This window comes from Tachypleus tridentatus, chromosome 10, assembly GCF_004210375.1.
Source record: "Tachypleus tridentatus isolate NWPU-2018 chromosome 10, ASM421037v1, whole genome shotgun sequence".
Taxonomy (NCBI): Eukaryota; Metazoa; Arthropoda; class Merostomata; order Xiphosura; family Limulidae; genus Tachypleus; species Tachypleus tridentatus.
The window spans coordinates 108,916,473-108,936,281 of NC_134834.1; the positions used below are offsets into that span (position 1 = coordinate 108,916,473).

A 19,809-nucleotide genomic window follows, 5' to 3' on the forward strand; every position below is an offset into this window, starting at 1 on the left:
TATTAGTCTTGATACATCTCGTGTGATGTCTTTATTTGACGAATATATTGTTAATATTGTTAGTGAATATATTGTTAATATTGTTAGTTATATTGTTCTTGACGTTGCTACAGCAAAGGGTAGTCAAAATATTTTTTCCTATTTTAAAATTTAATAATTTACTAACTAAGAAGTATTTGGTTTATTTTGAATTATGCGCAACGTTTCAATAGGACTATCTGCGCTAGCTATCCCTAACTTAACAATGATAGACTATAAGTAAGACAGTTACTCAATACTATCTATCACTAGCTCTTGGGCCTCTCTTTTACCAACAGGTAGTTGGATTGAAAGGGTGACCATATTCGGTGTGACGTGGATTCAAACCCGCGACCCACAATTTTACTGACACATTGGTTGACTTCTATGTATGCACAATTCTTAGCTCTCAGCACTTCTAGCCAATATTCGATTTCAATCCACGTTCACTGCATCATGCCCACAGTTACATCGACGATACTATTTCCCATCCTGGCCTTTAGTTCTGTGATTTTTCTATAGGTGTGCGTTACACGATATCCTTAACATACCCCTTCCCCCATACATATTTTCTGTATTGGCGTCTGTAATTACGCTGCACCACAAACATTGACAAGGCAAACGACGCATTGAGCCATCTTTTTTTGCACAGTTGCCTTTTTCAAGGGTAACACTACTCACTGGAATGAAAACACACAATATAGCGATAAAATACCGTTTGAGTTTGATTACAAAATGCTTGTAAATGTATAATATTTTACCTGATATCTGTTATTACAAATATTGTTGGTTTTTTGTGTTCATAGGCATGTTATATATTTTTCACGTGTCTATTGCTACAATATATGAGAGTATTTGAGTGAAAAGTCTATAACTTTTCTCTGTTTGATGCAGTTATCCTTAAATCACAGTGAAAGTATTATAGTGTGTGATTATTTATTTATCTCTGCAGTTTCTACAGTTTATTTGTGTTTTAACCGGCGTGGTTGATTTCTTTCATTGGATGTGTTTTTCTACATCATATATGTTCTTGGTAAATATTATATGATCTGTTTAGTGTTAACACACCTACATTGTACTTTCAGTTGTGTATGTATGGCTAGCAATGCTTAGTTAGAGATTACGATCACATGAACTCCAAAAGATGCTGTAATTCATAGGGATATGGACTTTCAGATTGATTCATTTACCTATAGGTCCAGTAGCTCAGTGGAAGTATGAGACCTTATAGCATTACAAGTCTCGGATGGGCAGAGTACAGATGATCCATTATGTTGCTTTGTGCCTTAACGAAATTCAAACAAGCCATAACTATTAGGTTTGAATGGAATACCCAAACACAGAATCTTACATTACTTATTCATGTATTTAATCACCAGGTGGATGAGGTGTGCACTGAGCCGAAAGCTCTTTGAATTGGATGAATTTTCCTTTACTAGGGAAGAAAACAGCATCAAACAGCAACTTTTATTCAAATTAAAATGTTGTTTTTTTATCGTAAAAATAATAAATAAAAGATAAACATCTGAGAAACAAAGGAGAGAAATTAAATAACATTGACTTTATTTTAATCAAATGTTTAAAGCAATCGACACACTAATATGCTACACGAATAATGTGGTTTCACATTAGATGTGCTGGACAATATGAACTGTCGACATGATTATAATAAAAAAGTAATACATCTGAGTCTCAAGAAATTTAAAACGGTTGTGTTTCCACAAGATGGGAAAACTAAGGAAATTTGTGCCATCGCGTTTTAGATTAATACTGAATCACCATCCAAATATCTGTGGGAAAACTGGAACTGGAAAGAAAAGTTCCTTGAAGTGGATTTTTTATTTGGAATCCTAAATCCACATGGAATAATTTTAGAGACGTACTAACACGGCCCACCTTTGACAGCAACATATCGCAGATTGACATACTGATCAGGAGCACCAGTTGGTACGCTAAACTCAACACCAACCTGTTTAAAGAAAAGAATAAACACGATAACTAAGACACAATAACACCTGGTCTAATCTGGCCTAGCAAGACAGTAAACATGTTAATTAATATACAATAATACCTGGTCTAATCTGGCCTAGCAACACAGTAAACATGTTAATTAATATACAATAATACCTGGTCTAATCTGGCCTAGCAACACAGTAAACATGTTAATTAATATACAATAATACCTGGTCTAATCTGGCCTAGCAAGACAGTAAACATGTTAATTAATATACAATAATACCTGGTCTAATCTGGCCTAGCAAGACAGTAAACATGTTAATTAATATACAATAATGCCTGGTCTAATCTGGCCTAGCAATACAGTAAACATGTTAATTAATATACAATAATACCTGGTCTAATCTGGCCAAACAAGAGAGTAAACATGTTAACTAAAATACTATAACATCTGGTTTAATCTGATCAAAGAAGACAGTAAACATATTAACTAAGGTACAATAACACTTAGTCTAACCTAGTCAAACGAGACAGTAGACATGTCAGCTAAGATATAATAACACTTGGTCTAATCCGTTCATAAAGATATTAAACATGTTAATTGAGGTACAATAACACCTAATCTAAACTAGTCAAAGACACAACTAAGACACAATAACACCTGGTCTAAACTAGTCAAAGAAGACAATAAACATGTTAACTAAGGTACAATAACACCTGGTGTAATCTGGTTAAACATGACAGTTAAGGATGTTAACAAGTGCACAAGATCCAACAAGACAGTTAAGGATGTTAACAAGAGCGCAAGATCCAACAAACCAGTTAAGGATGTTAACAAGTGCACAAGATCCAACAAAACAGTTAAGGATGTTAACAAGTGCACAAGATCCAACAAGACAGTTAAGGATGTTAACAAATGCACAAGATCCAACAAGACAGTTAAGGATGTTAACAAGTGCACAAGATCCAACAAAACAGTTAAGGATGTTAACAAGTGCACAAGATCCAACAAAACAGTTAAGGATGTTAACAAGTGTACAAGATCCAACAAAACAGTTAAGGATGTTAACAAGTGTACAAGATCCAACAAAACAGTTAAGGATGTTAACAAGTGCACAAGATCCAACAAGACAGTTAAGGATGTTAACAAGTGCACAAGATCCAACAAAACAGTTAAGGATGTTAACAAGTGCACAAGATCCAACAAGACAGTTAAGGATGTTAACAAGTGCACAAGATCCAACAAAACAGTTAAGGATGTTAACAAGTGCACAAGATCCAACAAAACAGTTAAGGATGTTAACAAGTGCACAAGATCCAACAAAACAATTAAGGATGTTAACAAGTGCACAAGATCCAACAAGACAGTTAAGGATGTTAACAAGTGCACAAGATCCAACAAAACAGTTAAGGATGTTAACAAGTGCACAAGATCCAACAAAACAATTAAGCGTATTAACAGGTGATGAACTGCAGGCAAAATCATGTTAGACAAATACAGTAAACATGTTAACATTTGTAGAATGATTTCCTTGTTAAAGAAACAGTATTTGTTGAATTTCACTATTCAAAGATAACATCAAAGTAGGAAAAGAAAATATTAGTAACCGAATATTTGTTTCCTTTTCTCAGCCATTTAAGGAAGATATAAAATCTGAATATTTAAACTGTGATGTGGGGCTTGGATTGTTCACTAAAACAGAGGTTTGTTTTAAACATATTAAAATGATTGTTTCTCATTAAATAGTGTAAGTAGCTAATGTTGTTAAGGTTAGTTGTCCAAATCCTGACATAAGTAGAGTTAGTATAAGGTTGTCGTGCTTAGTTGTCCCAACCTTACCGTGGGTTTAGCTGATTTAACCTTGTCATGGTCAGTTGTTCCAACCTTGCCGTAAATTTAGTTAGTTTAACATTGTCATGGTTAGTTGTCCCAACCTTAGCGTGGGTTTAGCTAGTTTAACATTGTCATGGTCAGTTGTCCCAATCTTAGCGTGGGTTTAGCTAGTTTAACCTTGTCATGGTCAGTTGTCCCAATCTTAGCGTGGGTTTAGCTAGTTTAACCTTGTCATGGTTAGTTGCATCAACGGTGTTGTAAATACTTGTAGACTTTTGTTAATAAATATTCTACTTGCAGCTGTTTGTTGTAGTTTAATTTATTTTTATAGATTAATTAATAGCTTTATTAACATTTCAAAATTTTACAGAAATGAAGTCTTATCTATAAATAACCCCATTGTCTCAGAGGTAAATGTGAGGAGTGTTAGTGTTAAAATTTGAGTTCTATCCCTGCTATGAGCTACAGATAGCCCATTTTGTATCTTTGGGTTGAACAGTTAAATGAATAAATAGTAGATAACCAGTGTTGATATGTCTGGTCACTTAAAGTTTTAGAACGAAAAACAAAAGCTTTAGGAAGAAACCTGAACAAGATAATTCTTTACAAAATATTTGAGATTGCAAAAGATTTCATAATAATCAAAATTATATCGTTAAATGTAGATTTGTTTGTTCTAAATTTTGCGCAAAGCTACTCGAGGGTTATCTGCGCTAGCTGTCCCTAATTTAGCAGTGTAAGACTAGAGGGAAAGCAGCTAGTCATCACCACCCACCACCAACTCTTGGGCTACTCTTTTACCAACGAATAGTGGGATTGACCGTCACATTATAACGCCCCCACAACTGAAAAATTGAGCATATTTGATGCAACGGGGATTCAAACTCGCCATCCTCAGATTACGAGTCGAACGCTTTAACCCACCTGGCTACGGCGGGCCGTTAAATGTAGGCATAATGAACAACTATTATGATGTATAAAATACCATGACGAAGACGTAAGTTAGAAAAATGTACAATTTTAAAACAGTGAGAAGCCGAGAAGAACATTTTTTAAACATACTGAGGTGAATACCTGTGTTTCAAACCTCCACTGAAGATAAATGGTATGTTTGATCCAGGATGAAGAGTCTAGACCTATTTGGGCTTTATATACATATGAATAAGCCGGAACCTGGATGTTTAGCTTCATGTTATTGTTGGATACGTCACCAGCCCTATAAGGTCCTTTCCGGTATTCGAACTGTACACACATGTTGTTAGAGGAAGTCACTTTTTTGTTAAACACCAGTGTTGTTGATGTTCCTCCATTAAGTACTGCTTCCTTGTAGGCCCCTAAAGATGGTGTTAATGGATGAAAGTTCTTTATTACACTTGTAGGTTCGTATATAACCACCACTATACAACGAAATATGTGTTGACCAAATGTGATAACTTAGGGTGTTATAATCATCACACCACGGTTAATATTGACATTCACCAAGATAGTCCAGGAACATGCAATTATCAAATATAAATATAAGATGAGATTAACGTGTTAATATAACATTTTTACTTTATTAACACATCAAATAAGCTAATTACGTTGCTATAAACATTTAACGAACCTAAAAAAAATATTTCTTTGAGTGTAGTCTTTCAAAATTTGTGGTACACACTGGAGATATTTGTACATTTTGATAAAAGTTAAAAAAGAACGACCTTTAAACTCCAGGTAATTATAAAATAATATTTTTTTTACTTAAACGAACGTTTCGCTTTTTCAACTTATTCGGAATTAATATACATAACTGTTTGATATATGAAAGTACCTCTATCCCAGGTACCATCCTAGTAGCCCTTTTCTGAACCGTTTCCAATAATTCAGCGTCTTTCTGAGGCCATTCACTCCTATGATAAACCTTTTTCTACATCGCATGCATTTAGTTTATCCTGACTCTCCCCACGTTTTAGTCCTAGTTTCAAACTTTTCTTACTACGGAGTTACTAGCCATTTCAGACAAGCCAGTTTTTACTATATTTAAATGTAAACTGATCCCAAGAGTCCAGTCTAGTCATCCTTACACATTAGCCTAAGCCTAGTTTTCAGCCCTAGTGACCTATTTATAATTTTATCTCCATAACAAATTCTTATCCTTGACACAATTAACTTATGGTACTTTTCTTTATCTGCCTTTACCAACTACTTTAACTTATTAATTAGCTCCTCTGACCTACCTTCCCCTACATCATTAGCCCCTACACGTACAACAAAAAATTCATTTCTATTAGCCCTCTTTATCATATCTCCTGCTCTGTCAGTTATATCATTCACTTTGGCAGCATAATCTGATTCTTTTCTCCTATTTACCCCACAAACTATCCTATCCACATGTTTTGTCAAGGAATAACCTATAACCTGTAACCTCTTTATTATCAACATCCTTCTTTGACCCTTTTATTTTCCTTTCTTCCAATAGTTCCTCATCTGCAAAAGCCAATGATTAAAATTTGTTGATCAATAGAACACTCTCGTTACAACAAAACCGTGTACTTTTAGCCCTAATATTACCCTTTCTATCTTCCTGAGAGTCGTTGTTATCTGATGTATTCATAACACGTAAGCTCCATCTGAAACTTTACATTTCACACAGTTTGCTCTTCTCGTTATGGTATTGCCTCTACTTTAATCACGATAACTTCCATATTTTCTAACGTGCAAGCACAACAAACTAATTGCACATCTTTACTACAATCCCTAGATCACAAATAAAGTTAACTCAGTGCACCCGCCACGTATCAGTCTTTACGATATATAAGAAGCAATATAAATTTCAGTATTAAAATAATACTTCACCAAAATATCTTTTTCCATAATAAGGCAACGTAATTTTTTTTTTACATTTTTAAACCATTAATGAGATAGACGTTTAAAATTCTGTTTAGAAGGTGATTGTCAAAACGTTCTACAATCAACTAGGACGGTTAATTAGAATTATACGAAAACGAAACAAACTGATAATTCAATAAAAATTTGAAATTAATTCAGTACTATAAGACTGGGTTATGCTCTGACTTACGAACAAGGACACTTACTAATAAACTAAATAGACAGATTGATTAATGTTCTGACTTACAAACAAGGACACTTACTGGTAACCTAAACAGACAGATTGATTAATGTTCTAACTTACGAGAAGGACACTTACTGGTAACCTAAACAGACAGATTGATTAATGTTCTGACTTACGACAAGGATACTTACTAGTAACCTAAACAGACAGATTGATTTGTGTTCTGACTTACGACAAAGACACTTACTAGTAACCTAAACAGACAGATTGATTATTGTTCTGACTTACGACAAAGACACTTACTAGTAACCTAAACAGACAGATTGATTTGTGTTCTGACTTACGACAAGGACACTTACTAGTAACCTAAACAGATAGATTGATTATTGTTCTGACTTACGACAAGGACACTTACTAGTAACCTAAACAGACAGATTGATTATTGTTCTGACTTACGACAAAGACACTTACTAGTAACCTAAACAAACAGATTGATTATGTTCTGACTTACGACAAGGACACTTACTAGTAACCTAAACAGACAGGTTGATTATTGTTCTGACTTAAGAACAAGGACACTTACTAGTAACCTAAACAAACAGATTGATTATTGTTCTGACTTACGACAAGGACACTTACTAGTAACCTAAACAGACAGGTTGATTTACGTTCTAACTTAAGAACAAGGACACTTACTAGTAACCTAAACAGACAGATTGATTTGTGTTCTGACTTATGAACAATGTCATTTTTACTAGTAAACTAAACGGAGAGATTCATTTATTCCATAAACACAAGAATATCAGTAGATGTATCTTGTATTAGCTAGAATGTAAAAAACCTATTATCTCTGCAATTATTTTGTATATTAAGCCACAAACACTAGAATGTTTCGTGGATGAATCCCGAATTACCGTATACTAATAGCAGTAAGTAATGACTCAGATGTTTCAAATATCATTCACTGGTCAATAGCTTAGATAACTCTTCAGAAAACATAATATCTCAAGGCTTATTTTATTAATATGTATATTTTAATTATGTCTTTGTTTTTCTGAAGAACAACCAGTTACAGAAAGTGACTCACACCTTGTCAGTGTTCTTCCACATTTATGGTTAAATCTAATCAAAGTTAGGCCTTACTTTAAATATATCCACACTCCTTTCTTTCCTATTTCAGACTATGAAAATACAGTTAACAATTTCTTTTACTTGCCATAGAACAGGGAGACTTTCTTCCAAGACTTTCCTGTCACCACTGCGTCACAGTCAGTGTTTCCCTCAAGGAAATCGCAGAACATTAAAGCTTGATCTGGGATTTCCATACTTGGTCCTTTTCCGTCTGTGGAATCTTTAAGTAAATGTTAAGAAGTTACACTTAAAACTCCATTTTTAACTTTAAAAAAGGTATTCATTGTAAAATATGAAACAAGTGGCAATTAATAGTAACTTTATTATTTGAGGTTCTGCGTTGTTTTACCCAGAAATATTGATAAATTCTGGTGAACATTTAGTATTTACAAATCAATTTTGATGTCATTTTAGAGGATATTTCTCTCTGGCTCAGCAATAAAGTTCCTCGGCTTATAACTCTAAAAATCGGGTTTCGATACCCGTAGGGACATATAGTTCATGGTATAGCTTTACAATAAACAAACTTACAGGATAACTACAGGTAACACGTTTTGTTATTCTAAGTGGTTATGTTGATGAATAAGCATAAAGCGTTGTTGTGGTTCACATGAACTACGTTTGAACTACAGTGTATAAAGCATTGTTCTTGTGGTTCACATGAACTACGTTTGAACTACAGTGTATAAAGCATTGTTCTTGTGGTTCACATGAACTACGTTTGAACTACAGTGTATAAAGCATTGTTCTTGTGGTTCACATGAACTACGTTTGAACTACAGTGTATAAAGCATTGTTCTTGTGGTTCACATGAACTACGTTTGAACTACAGTGTATAAAGCATTGTTCTTGTGGTTCACATGAACTACGTTTGAACTACAGTGTATAAAGCATTGTTCTTGTGGTTCACATGAACTACGTTTGAACTACAGTGTATAAAGCATTGTTCTTGTGGTTCACATGAACTACGTTTGAACTACAGTGTATAAAGCATTGTTCTTGTGGTTCACATGAACTACGTTTGAACTACAGGGTATAAAGCATTGTTCTTGTGGTTCACATGAACTACGTTTGAACTACAGTGTATAAAGCATTGTTCTTGTGGTTCACATGAACTACGTTTGAACTACAGTGTATAAAGCATTGTTCTTGTGGTTCACATGAACTACGTTTGAACTACAGGGTATAAAGCATTGTTCTTGTGGTTCACATGAGCTACGTTCGAACTACCGAGCATAAAGAGTGATTCTTGTAGTTTACATGATTATATTGTTTGAACTACAATGAATGTTATTGTCGGGTGATAAAAGAGCTACTTTGTTTTATTTAGCACACAGGCACACAATGACGTATCTTTGTTCTGTCTGCCGTGAGTAATCGAAACCTAGATTATAGTGTCATAAGTTCGCGAAGCCAGAGACCTATCGGAAGCATGGCCTGGTGGTTAAAGCAATCGACTCGTAATTTGAAGGTCAAGGGTGCGAATCCCTTTCACACCAAGCATGCTCGCCCTTTCAGCCGTGGGGACGTTATAATGTACGGTCAATACCACTATTCGTTGGTAAAAGAGTAGTCCAAGAGTTGGCAGTGGGAGGTGATGACTAACAGCCTTCCCTCTAGTCTTACACTGCTAAATTAGACACGGATAGCGCAGATATTCCTCGTGTAGTTTTGCGCGAAATTAAAAAACAATCAAACGTTAAGACTGTTGAAACGAATCTTCAATAATGATGGAGGGAATGAGTTGATTTGTGGGATAGCTGTGACAATAAGGGGTTTAGGGATAGGAGACTTAAAGCATAACAAACTAGATAATTATCTTTCTGATAAATCAGTAGTTAAGCCTAATTTAGAATATTGTAAACAGTTTCAGTCTCCTTATCTAAGAATATGATATTAACTTATTGGAGAAAATTGAACAGGGTACTGATACACAGATTTCGATTATGGAACGGTTGATTATCAGGTGGGGATAGGTTGATATATCTTAACTTCACTTGATATTAAGAAAAGTAGGCTTAAGAAATTATCTTATTGAAATGTGCAAAATTATATGGATATATACCCACTCTAAAATTTTTCACTTAAGAACAAACAAACAAAATGTATTCTGTTAAATATAACTACTTCTTCCTCTTTTCCTTTCATAATCGTATATTAACTTCCTGTTCTTATATTTCAGTGGATAACATACAAACCAACTGTTGACTACTTACAGATTATTAGTTAAATTTTGTAAAGACGTCAGCAGTAAAATTTATTATCTGTGCCACATTTTGAATACAATAACACGAGAAGAATTTGGAAATGACAGACTAGACAAGTAAGCAGGCTGCATGCAGTTATTAAATAAAATATTTTTAATGGTTTATTGCCTTTCGGAACGTATTTCTGTCAGCATTAGTAGATGGCAGCACGTTACAACAATCGACAATTTTCTGAAACGCGAAGGATGAGTTATATTAAATTTTGCTTTTTTTTCAGGGTTGTGCACGCGCGCGTGTGTGAACAACTTTGAAGGATCACATAACGTCTTGTTTTTCATGTGTGAACAACTTTGCTGGATCACATAACGTCTTGTTTTTCATGTGTGAACAACTTTGATGGATCACATGACGTCTTGTTTTTCATGTGTGAACAACTTTGAAGGATCACATAACATCTTGTTTTTCGCATGCTGTGTTATTACAATTTTATAGAAACAGTTAAAAGTAATAAACCAAGTATAATGCTTATTTTTTTACTCCTCGGTGGATGAGTGGTAAAAAACGGGACGATATCTGTGATGAAAACATAAACACATATCCCACTTTAAAATTATCCACTTAAGAACAAACAAACAAAATTTGTTCTGTTAAATTTAACTACTTCGTTTTCTTATCTTTTCATAATCATATATTAACTTACTGTTCTTATACTTCACTGGATAAAATACAAACTAACTATTGACTACACAGAGTGTTGGTAATTTAATTTGTAAAGACGTCAGCAGTATAAGTTATTATCATAATGTTCAGCTTTTTGTTATATAAATCTAAAAAAAACAAAAAAAAGTGGACTTTAATGTCGATGCAAATTGTGCTCCAAACATCTTGTAAAAATGCATAGACAAGAATTATGCCACATTAACATGAGTCGAACTCCGATAAACTGAAACTGATATTTTACATATCATATTTTTTCATAGAGGGAGCTTTGCGTATACAGAATAAAACTTTTGGTTTTAAATCGCTCCGAGGAAATTGTGTCACATATTATTTATTGTACGATACAACTGATGAGCAGTCGACATTTAGATTGTCCTGCCATCTAGTGGTAAGGATTAAAGTACCTAATAAATTATTAAAAAACAAATTTTATGATGTGCTGTCACCTAGTGGTAGCAACTATAAACGTATAGTATATGTTAAATACACACAAACGGATTATAGTTTATAAGTTAAATCGTAATATATAATACAGCTTTTAAATATAACAGAAGTCATTAGAAAAAAAAACACTTTCTTATTTCCCCACACCAGTCTGTAATACTTAAGTCTTGTTATCTTCAAGATACTTACAACATAAGCCAGCATAGTCACTCCCGCACGAAGTGTTGGGTGGGCAGTTACTACAACTGATACCTTTCTCGTACATCTGTCCATTTAAAATGTTACCTCTGGAAAATAAGAGACGTGCAGGTTATAATATGATAATCGATTATTACTTATTTGATCTGAACTCATCAGGTTTCTATGTAAGTATCGATTCATTATTTCTGTGTTCTATATAATTAGCAATTCATGTTTTTTCGTGTTCTAACGTAAAACCCGAAACCTTTTAAAAGTCAATTCTGGTTAATATTTTTTAAAGACTTATAACTAGTGCATAGACTATTAGTGAACATGTGATGTGATGATATGACCAGTACTTCGTAAAGGATGAAAAACAAACATTTAAAAATATTAAGTCAAATTATGAATGACTTTGAATGATTATGAACAAATTACTGCCAAACATTTGTAATTATCAGGACCAAAGTTGGTAGACGGACATAAGGTGGTTATATATAGCGTATGTCTGCCATGAAACGCTAGGGAGAGGGGTACATCCACGTTTGTTGTTTGTCTAACAGTGAAATTTCAAACTAGAGTACGTGTTACTGCTTCCCTTCAGTAACCCAAGTACGGACTTAGCGACACCATACTAGAACACACGAGCTCAGGTGCTACAGGTGGGTGTCCTACCAGTTATGCGTTTTGACGTGCTTAAAACCTCACCCCACTCAAACTGAGATAGTCATAGAGATAGCTGAAGATATAGAGGATATTGAGCAATACACTTAAGAGTTGTAGGAACTTAATAAGTATACTGGGAGATGTGAGCCCCACAGCTATAGAGTTGTAGGAATGTGATAAGTATACTAAGAGATTTGAACCCCACAGCTATAGAGCTGTAGGAACGTGATAGGTATACTGGGGTATTTGAGCCCCACAGCTATAGAGTTGTAGGAACGTGATAGGTATACTGGGGTATTTGAGCCCCACAGCTATAGAGGTGTGGGAATGTAAAAATTATACTGGCAGATTTGAGCCCCACAACTATAGAGTTGTAGGAACGTGATAAATATATTGGGGTATTTGAGCCCCACAGCTATAGAGTTGTAGGAACGTGATAAGTATACTGGGAGATTTGAACCCCACAGCTATAGAGTTGTGGGAGTGTGATACGTATACTGGGGTATTTGAGCCCAACAGCTGGCCCGGCATGGCCAAGAGTGTTAAGGCGTGCGACTCGTAATCTGAGGGTCGCGAGTTCGCGTCCCGGTCGCGCCAATCATGCTCGCCCTTTCAGCCGTGGGGGCGTTATACCGTTACGGTCAATTTTACTATTCGTTGGTAAAAGAGTAGCCCAAGAGTTGGCGGTGGGTGGTGATGACTAGCTGCCTTCCCTCTAGTCTTACACTCCTAAATTAGGGATGGCTAGCACAGCTAGCCCTCGAGTAGTTTTGTGCGAAATTCTAAAACAAACAAACAAACAAACCCAACCAACAGCTATAGTATTCGTATACGTGATAAGTATACTGGGAGATTTGAGCCCCACAATTATAGAGTTGTAGGAAAGTGATAAGTATACTGGGGTATTTGAACCCCACAGCTATAGAGTTGTGGAAACGTGACAAGTATAATGGGGTATTTGAGCCCCACAGCTATAGAGTTTTAGGAACGTGATAAGTATACTGGGAGATTTGAGCCCCACAGCTATAGAGTTGTAGGAACATGATAAGTATACTGGGGTATTTGAGCCCCACAGCTATAGAGTTGTGGGAACGTGATACATATACTGGGGTATTTGAGCCCCACAGCTATAGAGTTGTGGGAATGTGATAAGTATACTGGGGTATTGAGTCCCACAGCTATAGAGTTGTAGGAACGTGACAAGTATACTGGGAGATTTGAGCCTCACAGCTATAGAGTTGTGGGAATGTGATAAATATACTGGGGTATCTGAGCCCCACAGCTATAGAGTTGTGGGAATGTGATACGTATACTGGGGTATTTGAACCCTGCAGCTATAGAGTTGTAGGAACATGATAAGTATACTGGGAGATTTGAGCCCCACACCTATAGAGTTGTAGGAACATGATAAGTATACTGGGGTATCTGAGCCCCACAGCTATAGAGTTGTGGGAATGTGATACGTATACTGGGGTATTTGAACCCTGCAGCTATAGAGTTGTAGGAACATGATAAGTATACTGGGAGATTTGAGCCCCACACCTATAGAGTTGTAGGAACGTGACAAGTATACTGGGAGATTTGAGCCTCACAGCTATAGAGTTGTGGGAATGTGATAAATATACTGGGGTATCTGAGCCCCACAGCTATAGAGTTGTGGGAATGTGATACGTATACTGGGGTATTTGAACCCTGCAGCTATAGAGTTGTAGAAACGTGATAAGTATTCTGGGGCATTTTAGCCCTGCAGCTTTAAGGTGTTGTTTCTTTATGGAAGTTGAACAAACTTTTGTTGCAACATTCATGAATGAGATATGACAAAATCGTGATGTTTATCCTATGAAAGAAACATGTACGTTATCCGTTAACTGCTAAATAAAACACAGGCAAACAATATAATATAATAAGATACACATCCGAGATGTAGAGCAGACATGGAAAGCAGGATATAGAGTAGATATATGTAAAATAGAATATTACAGCAGTGCGATATATATAGAAGGCTGAGGGTAGATATCTGGAAATTAGAACGTTAAAACATTATGATAGAGGTCCAGGGTCCAAATGACGATTAAAACGGCATGCGAAAAAAATTTTAAATAATAAATTAACAATAAGAAGGAACGTGTCAGCTACGAAACAACTTTGTTCGAAAACAGCAAAACATGTCTTTCTGACAACCAAATTTCTTTTAAAATATATCTGTATTGAAAACAAAATGTCCGTAGGCTGTTGATTTAGTGTGCTTCTAACAAAGGTAGAAAGTTGGTTTCTGTCAGGCCAGAGCCACATTAGAAAATGTGATAGGTTCTCCGAAGGAGGAATTGAACCATAGATTTTAGCGTTCTAAGATCTTAGTGCTACCTTTGACCCTCCATAGAAGTGTCTTGAAATAAAGATATCCTGTTGTAAGCATATTAGCCATGACATTTGAAAGTGAGGTTAGATTTTGAAGACAAGTGTGGAATATGTAATTTTAATCTGAGACTGAAAGTAATATTTCAACATAAATTTGTGTTGAAAATCTTTGAAAAAATAAAACGTAGTTAGTTTTATTAACGGATAAGGACTGGGTGTTAAGTGAACTCTAAAATAACGTATACAACTTACATTTTGGATGTAATGCCGATTAATGCGGTATAAAGTTTTAGACCAAAGATAAATTCAAAGCACATGTATACATAATTATATGTTTGATTACGTTACCGTTCAACTTCGCCTCTAATTTAAAGGTATGAATGTTTATAAAATATATTTATATTTTCACCGCCACAATATTCGTTCTCAGAACTGAATAATTTAGCACTGTCGTTTCTGTTCTATACGAGTGTTAACTGTTGAATAATACTTACACGAGTGTTTACTGTTGAACAATACTTACACGAGTGTTTACGGTTGAACAATACTTACGCTGGACCGTAGTTGCATGTGTACAACTGTTGCCATTTAAAAGGACCTTTGTTGACAGCGAAACAGGTGAAGCCACATCCTAAACGCCATGTTGAAGCCCAAGCTATCTGAATAACACACAAGTAAAATAGCGCTAATTATGGTTATAAACATATCAAAATACTCTAACCACCAACTTTGTGCGGTTATTTTTTTTAATATGTAATATTACACAGAGTTTGTTGATACAGTTGTGTTATAACTTAACATTTGCTAACAATATATAATAAGTAAATGCTGTTTTTACCATATGTCTCAGGTTCGTCACGTCATTTTCCATACGTTTAAAAACTAAACTAATGCATTCTACACTGTGTAGACAACTGGCGTGTTCTACACAATGTAGGTAACTGTTCTGTTGTATACGGTGTAGGTAACAGGTGTATTTTACATAGTGTGTATAACTAGTGTCTTCTATACTGTGGAGATAACCGGTTTGTTCTACACTGCGTATATAACCGGTTTGTTCTACACTGCGTATATAACTGGTGTGTTCTACACTCTGTAGATAATTGATGTGTGCTACCAATCGCTGAGTACACGTGAGGTATATAACTAGTGTGTCTCTACGCTGTGTATTTAATTGGTGTTTTCTATACCTTGCACGTAAGTGCTGTGTTCTCTATTATAGTGCTCTGAATGTCAAAGAAATTCAACCAAACTCAGGTAAACGGTGAGAGTAAGTATGACTATTTTAAGGAGTTATTAAAACTCTCTTAAAGTCATAGAACATTGCAGAGTACTCTCTTCAAGAGGTACCTGCTCGTGGTACAGTTGGATACAGAACAGCCTGTAACTAAACCTCCTAACGTGAAGGAGAAAACTGAAAACTCACATGGTAAATTCACCACCAGTACGTGTCCAAAGGCAGGAGAAATAAACCCTAAACGAGAGATGGTAATCCTTTAAACTGTGATGAGGACTTACCGAAGTCACTGGCTATTCGGGTACCCATTGCGAATTGCAGTCCTACCCTGTATTAGCATTTTATAAGGACCTGGCCGACCCTATATCAGAGAAGGTCATTTTGAAAATATGGAACGTTGTTTAATAGATAAAATCTATGGTTTGGCATCCTTGGGGTGCCAGGGTGACGGCTAAACTCAAGCTACTTGGCACCATCCTGGTATGGTAACTTACAAGTGATTACCCGGCGACGAGGAAAAGGATAGTCTAACATCAGGAATAGAAGCATTGACAGATACCTATTCCGATACCAGTTCACATAAAGGATAGTCTACCATCAGGAATAGAAGCATTGACAGATACCTATTGCGATACCAGTTCACATAAAGGATAGTCTAACATCAGGAATAGAAGCATTGACAGATACCTATTCCGACACCAGTTCACATAAAAGATAGTCTAACATCAAGAATAGAAGCATTGACAGATACCTATTCCGATACCAGTTCACATAAAAGATAGTCTAACATCAGGAATAGAAGCATTGACAGATACCTATTCCGACACCAGTTCACATAAAAGATAGTCTAACATCAAGAATAGAAGCATTGACAGATACCTATTCCGATACCAGTTCACATAAAGGATAGTCTAACATCAAGAATAGAAGCATTGACAGATACCTATTCCGATACCAGTTCACATATAGGATAGTTTAACATCAGGAATGGAAGCATTGACAGATACCTATTGCGATACCAGTTCACATATAGGATAGTTTAACATCAGGAATAGAAGCATTGACAGATACCTATTCAGACACCAGTTCACATACCCAAAACGAAACCGGTTCAACTGATCTTTCTACCACTGGAGAAAGATACCACGTCGTAACACTCAGGTGGACGGCTCAAGTTATATAATCTCGTTTAGCGAGAAAAATTACAACCCTATCACTACGGTGGATGGCAATTATGAATAAAAAAAACGAACAAACATCAGTATAGGATGGGTAGACACAACAGCGTTTGTTGACACACCTGTAGAAAAAAATGGCATTTAACCTGTGTCCACACGAGGTTACGGCTCTTTCCAAGTTTGCAGCCAACCTGGCAAACAAACACAACTCGTTGGGACAAGCATCAACATAAGACATCGGCATCCTACTATCAAAAATGCCGGACAAATACTATTTCAAGGAGTCAGGGCGCAACCAGAGCGCCCACGCCATGTAGTGTGATTCGAGGAAGAAATATGAACCCTCCGAGGTGTGTAAGTAGTATACTCTAGCCATAAGAATATCACTGTTCTCAGTGCAGGACATATATCTGGAAAATCTCATAAGTAAGTCTCGGATAAGCGCCGTGACCTTAATAAGGTACAACCACCTGTCCAGGTTAATTGTAATAACACCATAAGTCGTGAAGACCCTGTTGATATTGTACAGTTTGAGAAACTAAATTGGGAAAAGATATTTCTCCCTGAACAAAATTCTAAATCCTGTTTGTACTTAAGTCAACCGAGAGATCAGAAGGGTCTCGATGAAGCAACATGGCGGGAGGTTGAAATTGTGACTAAACAATGGGTTGACGAGCTTTACCATTGAGAAGCGTTTTGGAGCAATGGAAAAACTTCGAAGCAGACGATTAAAAACCTCAAACCTGCCAGAAGACCATACAAGAGACGTCTTCACCGGGTGGAACGTTTTAAAATGTTCCAGAAATGTTCGATTTCGGACGTAAACGCCTAGCTGAGGACATACTGGATGACCAGGATGCTGTCCGATGTAACCTCGGTAAAAATCAGGTGAACGACAACTACCATCAGGTCTGTAGTGTTCCTGATGATGACTTTAATGGTGTGTGGATGCCCACTAACACCCAGGGCAAATAACACCAATATTCTGTAACCGATAACACCAGATGAAGAGAGGGCGGCACTTAAAGGTATGAAGAAAGGAGCTGCAGGTCCCAATAACATCACTACTCCGTTCCTACTCAAACGTTAAGTATGGTGTAGATGTTTCCTTGACAAATGTGTTCAGTTTCTGGCAATTTACAGGTCGCATTCCAGAATGCATGAAAGTCAATAGGTCGGTGCTCATTCTGAAAGGAAAAAGTAATCTACACGATGTCAAATACTGGAGGCCTATCACAATTTCATTCATTGTGCTTCGGCTATATTCCAGGATTATGGCACAACTCCTAGAGCAGGCAATGCAGATAAATCACAAACAGCGGGATTTATGCCTCAGGCTCGATGTAGGGATAATATATTTCTGTTTCAGTCTATCACGAAGAAGACCAAACGACATGGTCCTCTGGTTATGGCTTTCTTAAACCTGTGCAAAGCTTTTGATACGGCTGGCCACAAACACCTATTAGTCAGGCTTGTCAGATGTAAGGTTCATTCGCACTTCATTCAAATTGTGGAGAATATGTATGATTGAAGTACAACAACCTTTCGAGCCAGTATTCAGAATTCCAATCCAATCAGCCTACTCAAAGGTGTGAAACAAGGGGACCCCAATGTCTCCAATACTGTTTAGTATCACCTTGGACACTCTTCTGCGGAAGCTAGGAGAGCAAGGCCGATGAATACTGCTTGGCAAGAAACTGGAACCGGTCTCAACCTTAGCATGTGCCGATGATATGGCAGTACTGGCTAAAGACCATGCCATCCTCCGGGCGACGTTAAATACAGTGGATGATTACTGTTCGGGTAACCGTTAATGACTGCCTTTCATGGTCATTCAACGGAGAAACACTCCCAATGATCGAACCCGAACAATCATACCGATATCTTAGAGTAAATGTTTGTCCATGGACAAGGGTTTGCAATGAACCTGTAAAACCAACCCTTGAGAAGTGGACAAACAGTATATCCAACACTCCCCTCAAACCACATAAGAGGGTCAAAATGTTATGTAAATTTCCTGTGCCCAAGATTTTATACCAACTTGAACTGGGCAAAATAAATTCGAAGATGCTAAAAAAACTAGACAGTTTAATAAGAAAAACTGTGAAAAACTGGTGCCCCCTACCGGCCTGCTTTGTTTTGTTTGTTTGTTTGTTTTGGAATTTCGCACAAAGCTACTCAAGGGCTATCTGTGCTAGCCGTCCCTAATTTAGCAGTGTAAAACTAGAGGGAAGGCAGCTAGTCATCACCACCCACCGCCAACTCTTGGGCTACTCTTTTACCAACGAATAGTGGGATTGACCGCACATTATAACGCCCCCACGGCTGGGAGGGCGAGCATGTTTGGCGCGGTGCGGGCGCGAACCCACGACCCTCAGATTACGAGTCGCACGCCTTACGCGCTAGGCCATGCCAGGCCTAACGGCCTGCAAGGCTGACGGTTTGCTTTACTCACGTCACTTATTCCAACCTTAAAGATAATTTGAGACCCATTTACTCATTTAGTAACATCTTGCGTGGCAGAAAAAGATGGTTTGTTGAGGGTATTGCCATGAAAGCCAAACTTCCGATCCCTAAGCCTAAGCAGAGATCCGGAAAATATTATTCTAATTGGAAAGTTATGGAAAGGAAAAATTTGGAAAGGCTAGCCATGCAAGGGCATGGTGTAGAACTTTTCAAATGTTCAAGATCTGCCCACCACTGGTTACCTAAACCAGTTGGTATGAAAACCCACCAACAAGTATAGTGTCTGGCTCTAAGGGCAAATGTGTACCTTACAAAGGAAGCCCTCAGCAGAGGCAATGCCACTAAGAACAGGGAATCTGCCA

General features: G+C 36.7%; 1 protein-coding gene across 1 annotated transcript; it reads right to left on the reverse strand.

The window, feature by feature from the left end:
* Positions 1-1,560: 1,560 nt before the first annotated feature.
* On the reverse strand, positions 1,561-15,266 carry LOC143230061 (venom allergen 5-like). Its single transcript, XM_076463061.1, has 5 exons — positions 15,119-15,266; positions 11,552-11,649; positions 8,077-8,211; positions 4,883-5,142; positions 1,561-1,987 (listed from the first exon to the last, which is right to left on the reverse strand). Exons 2-5 carry the CDS (start codon positions 11,625-11,627, stop codon positions 1,901-1,903), a joined length of 558 nt encoding a protein of 185 aa, XP_076319176.1. The 5' UTR covers positions 11,628-11,649; positions 15,119-15,266; the 3' UTR covers positions 1,561-1,900.
* Positions 15,267-19,809: the final 4,543 nt, after the last annotated feature.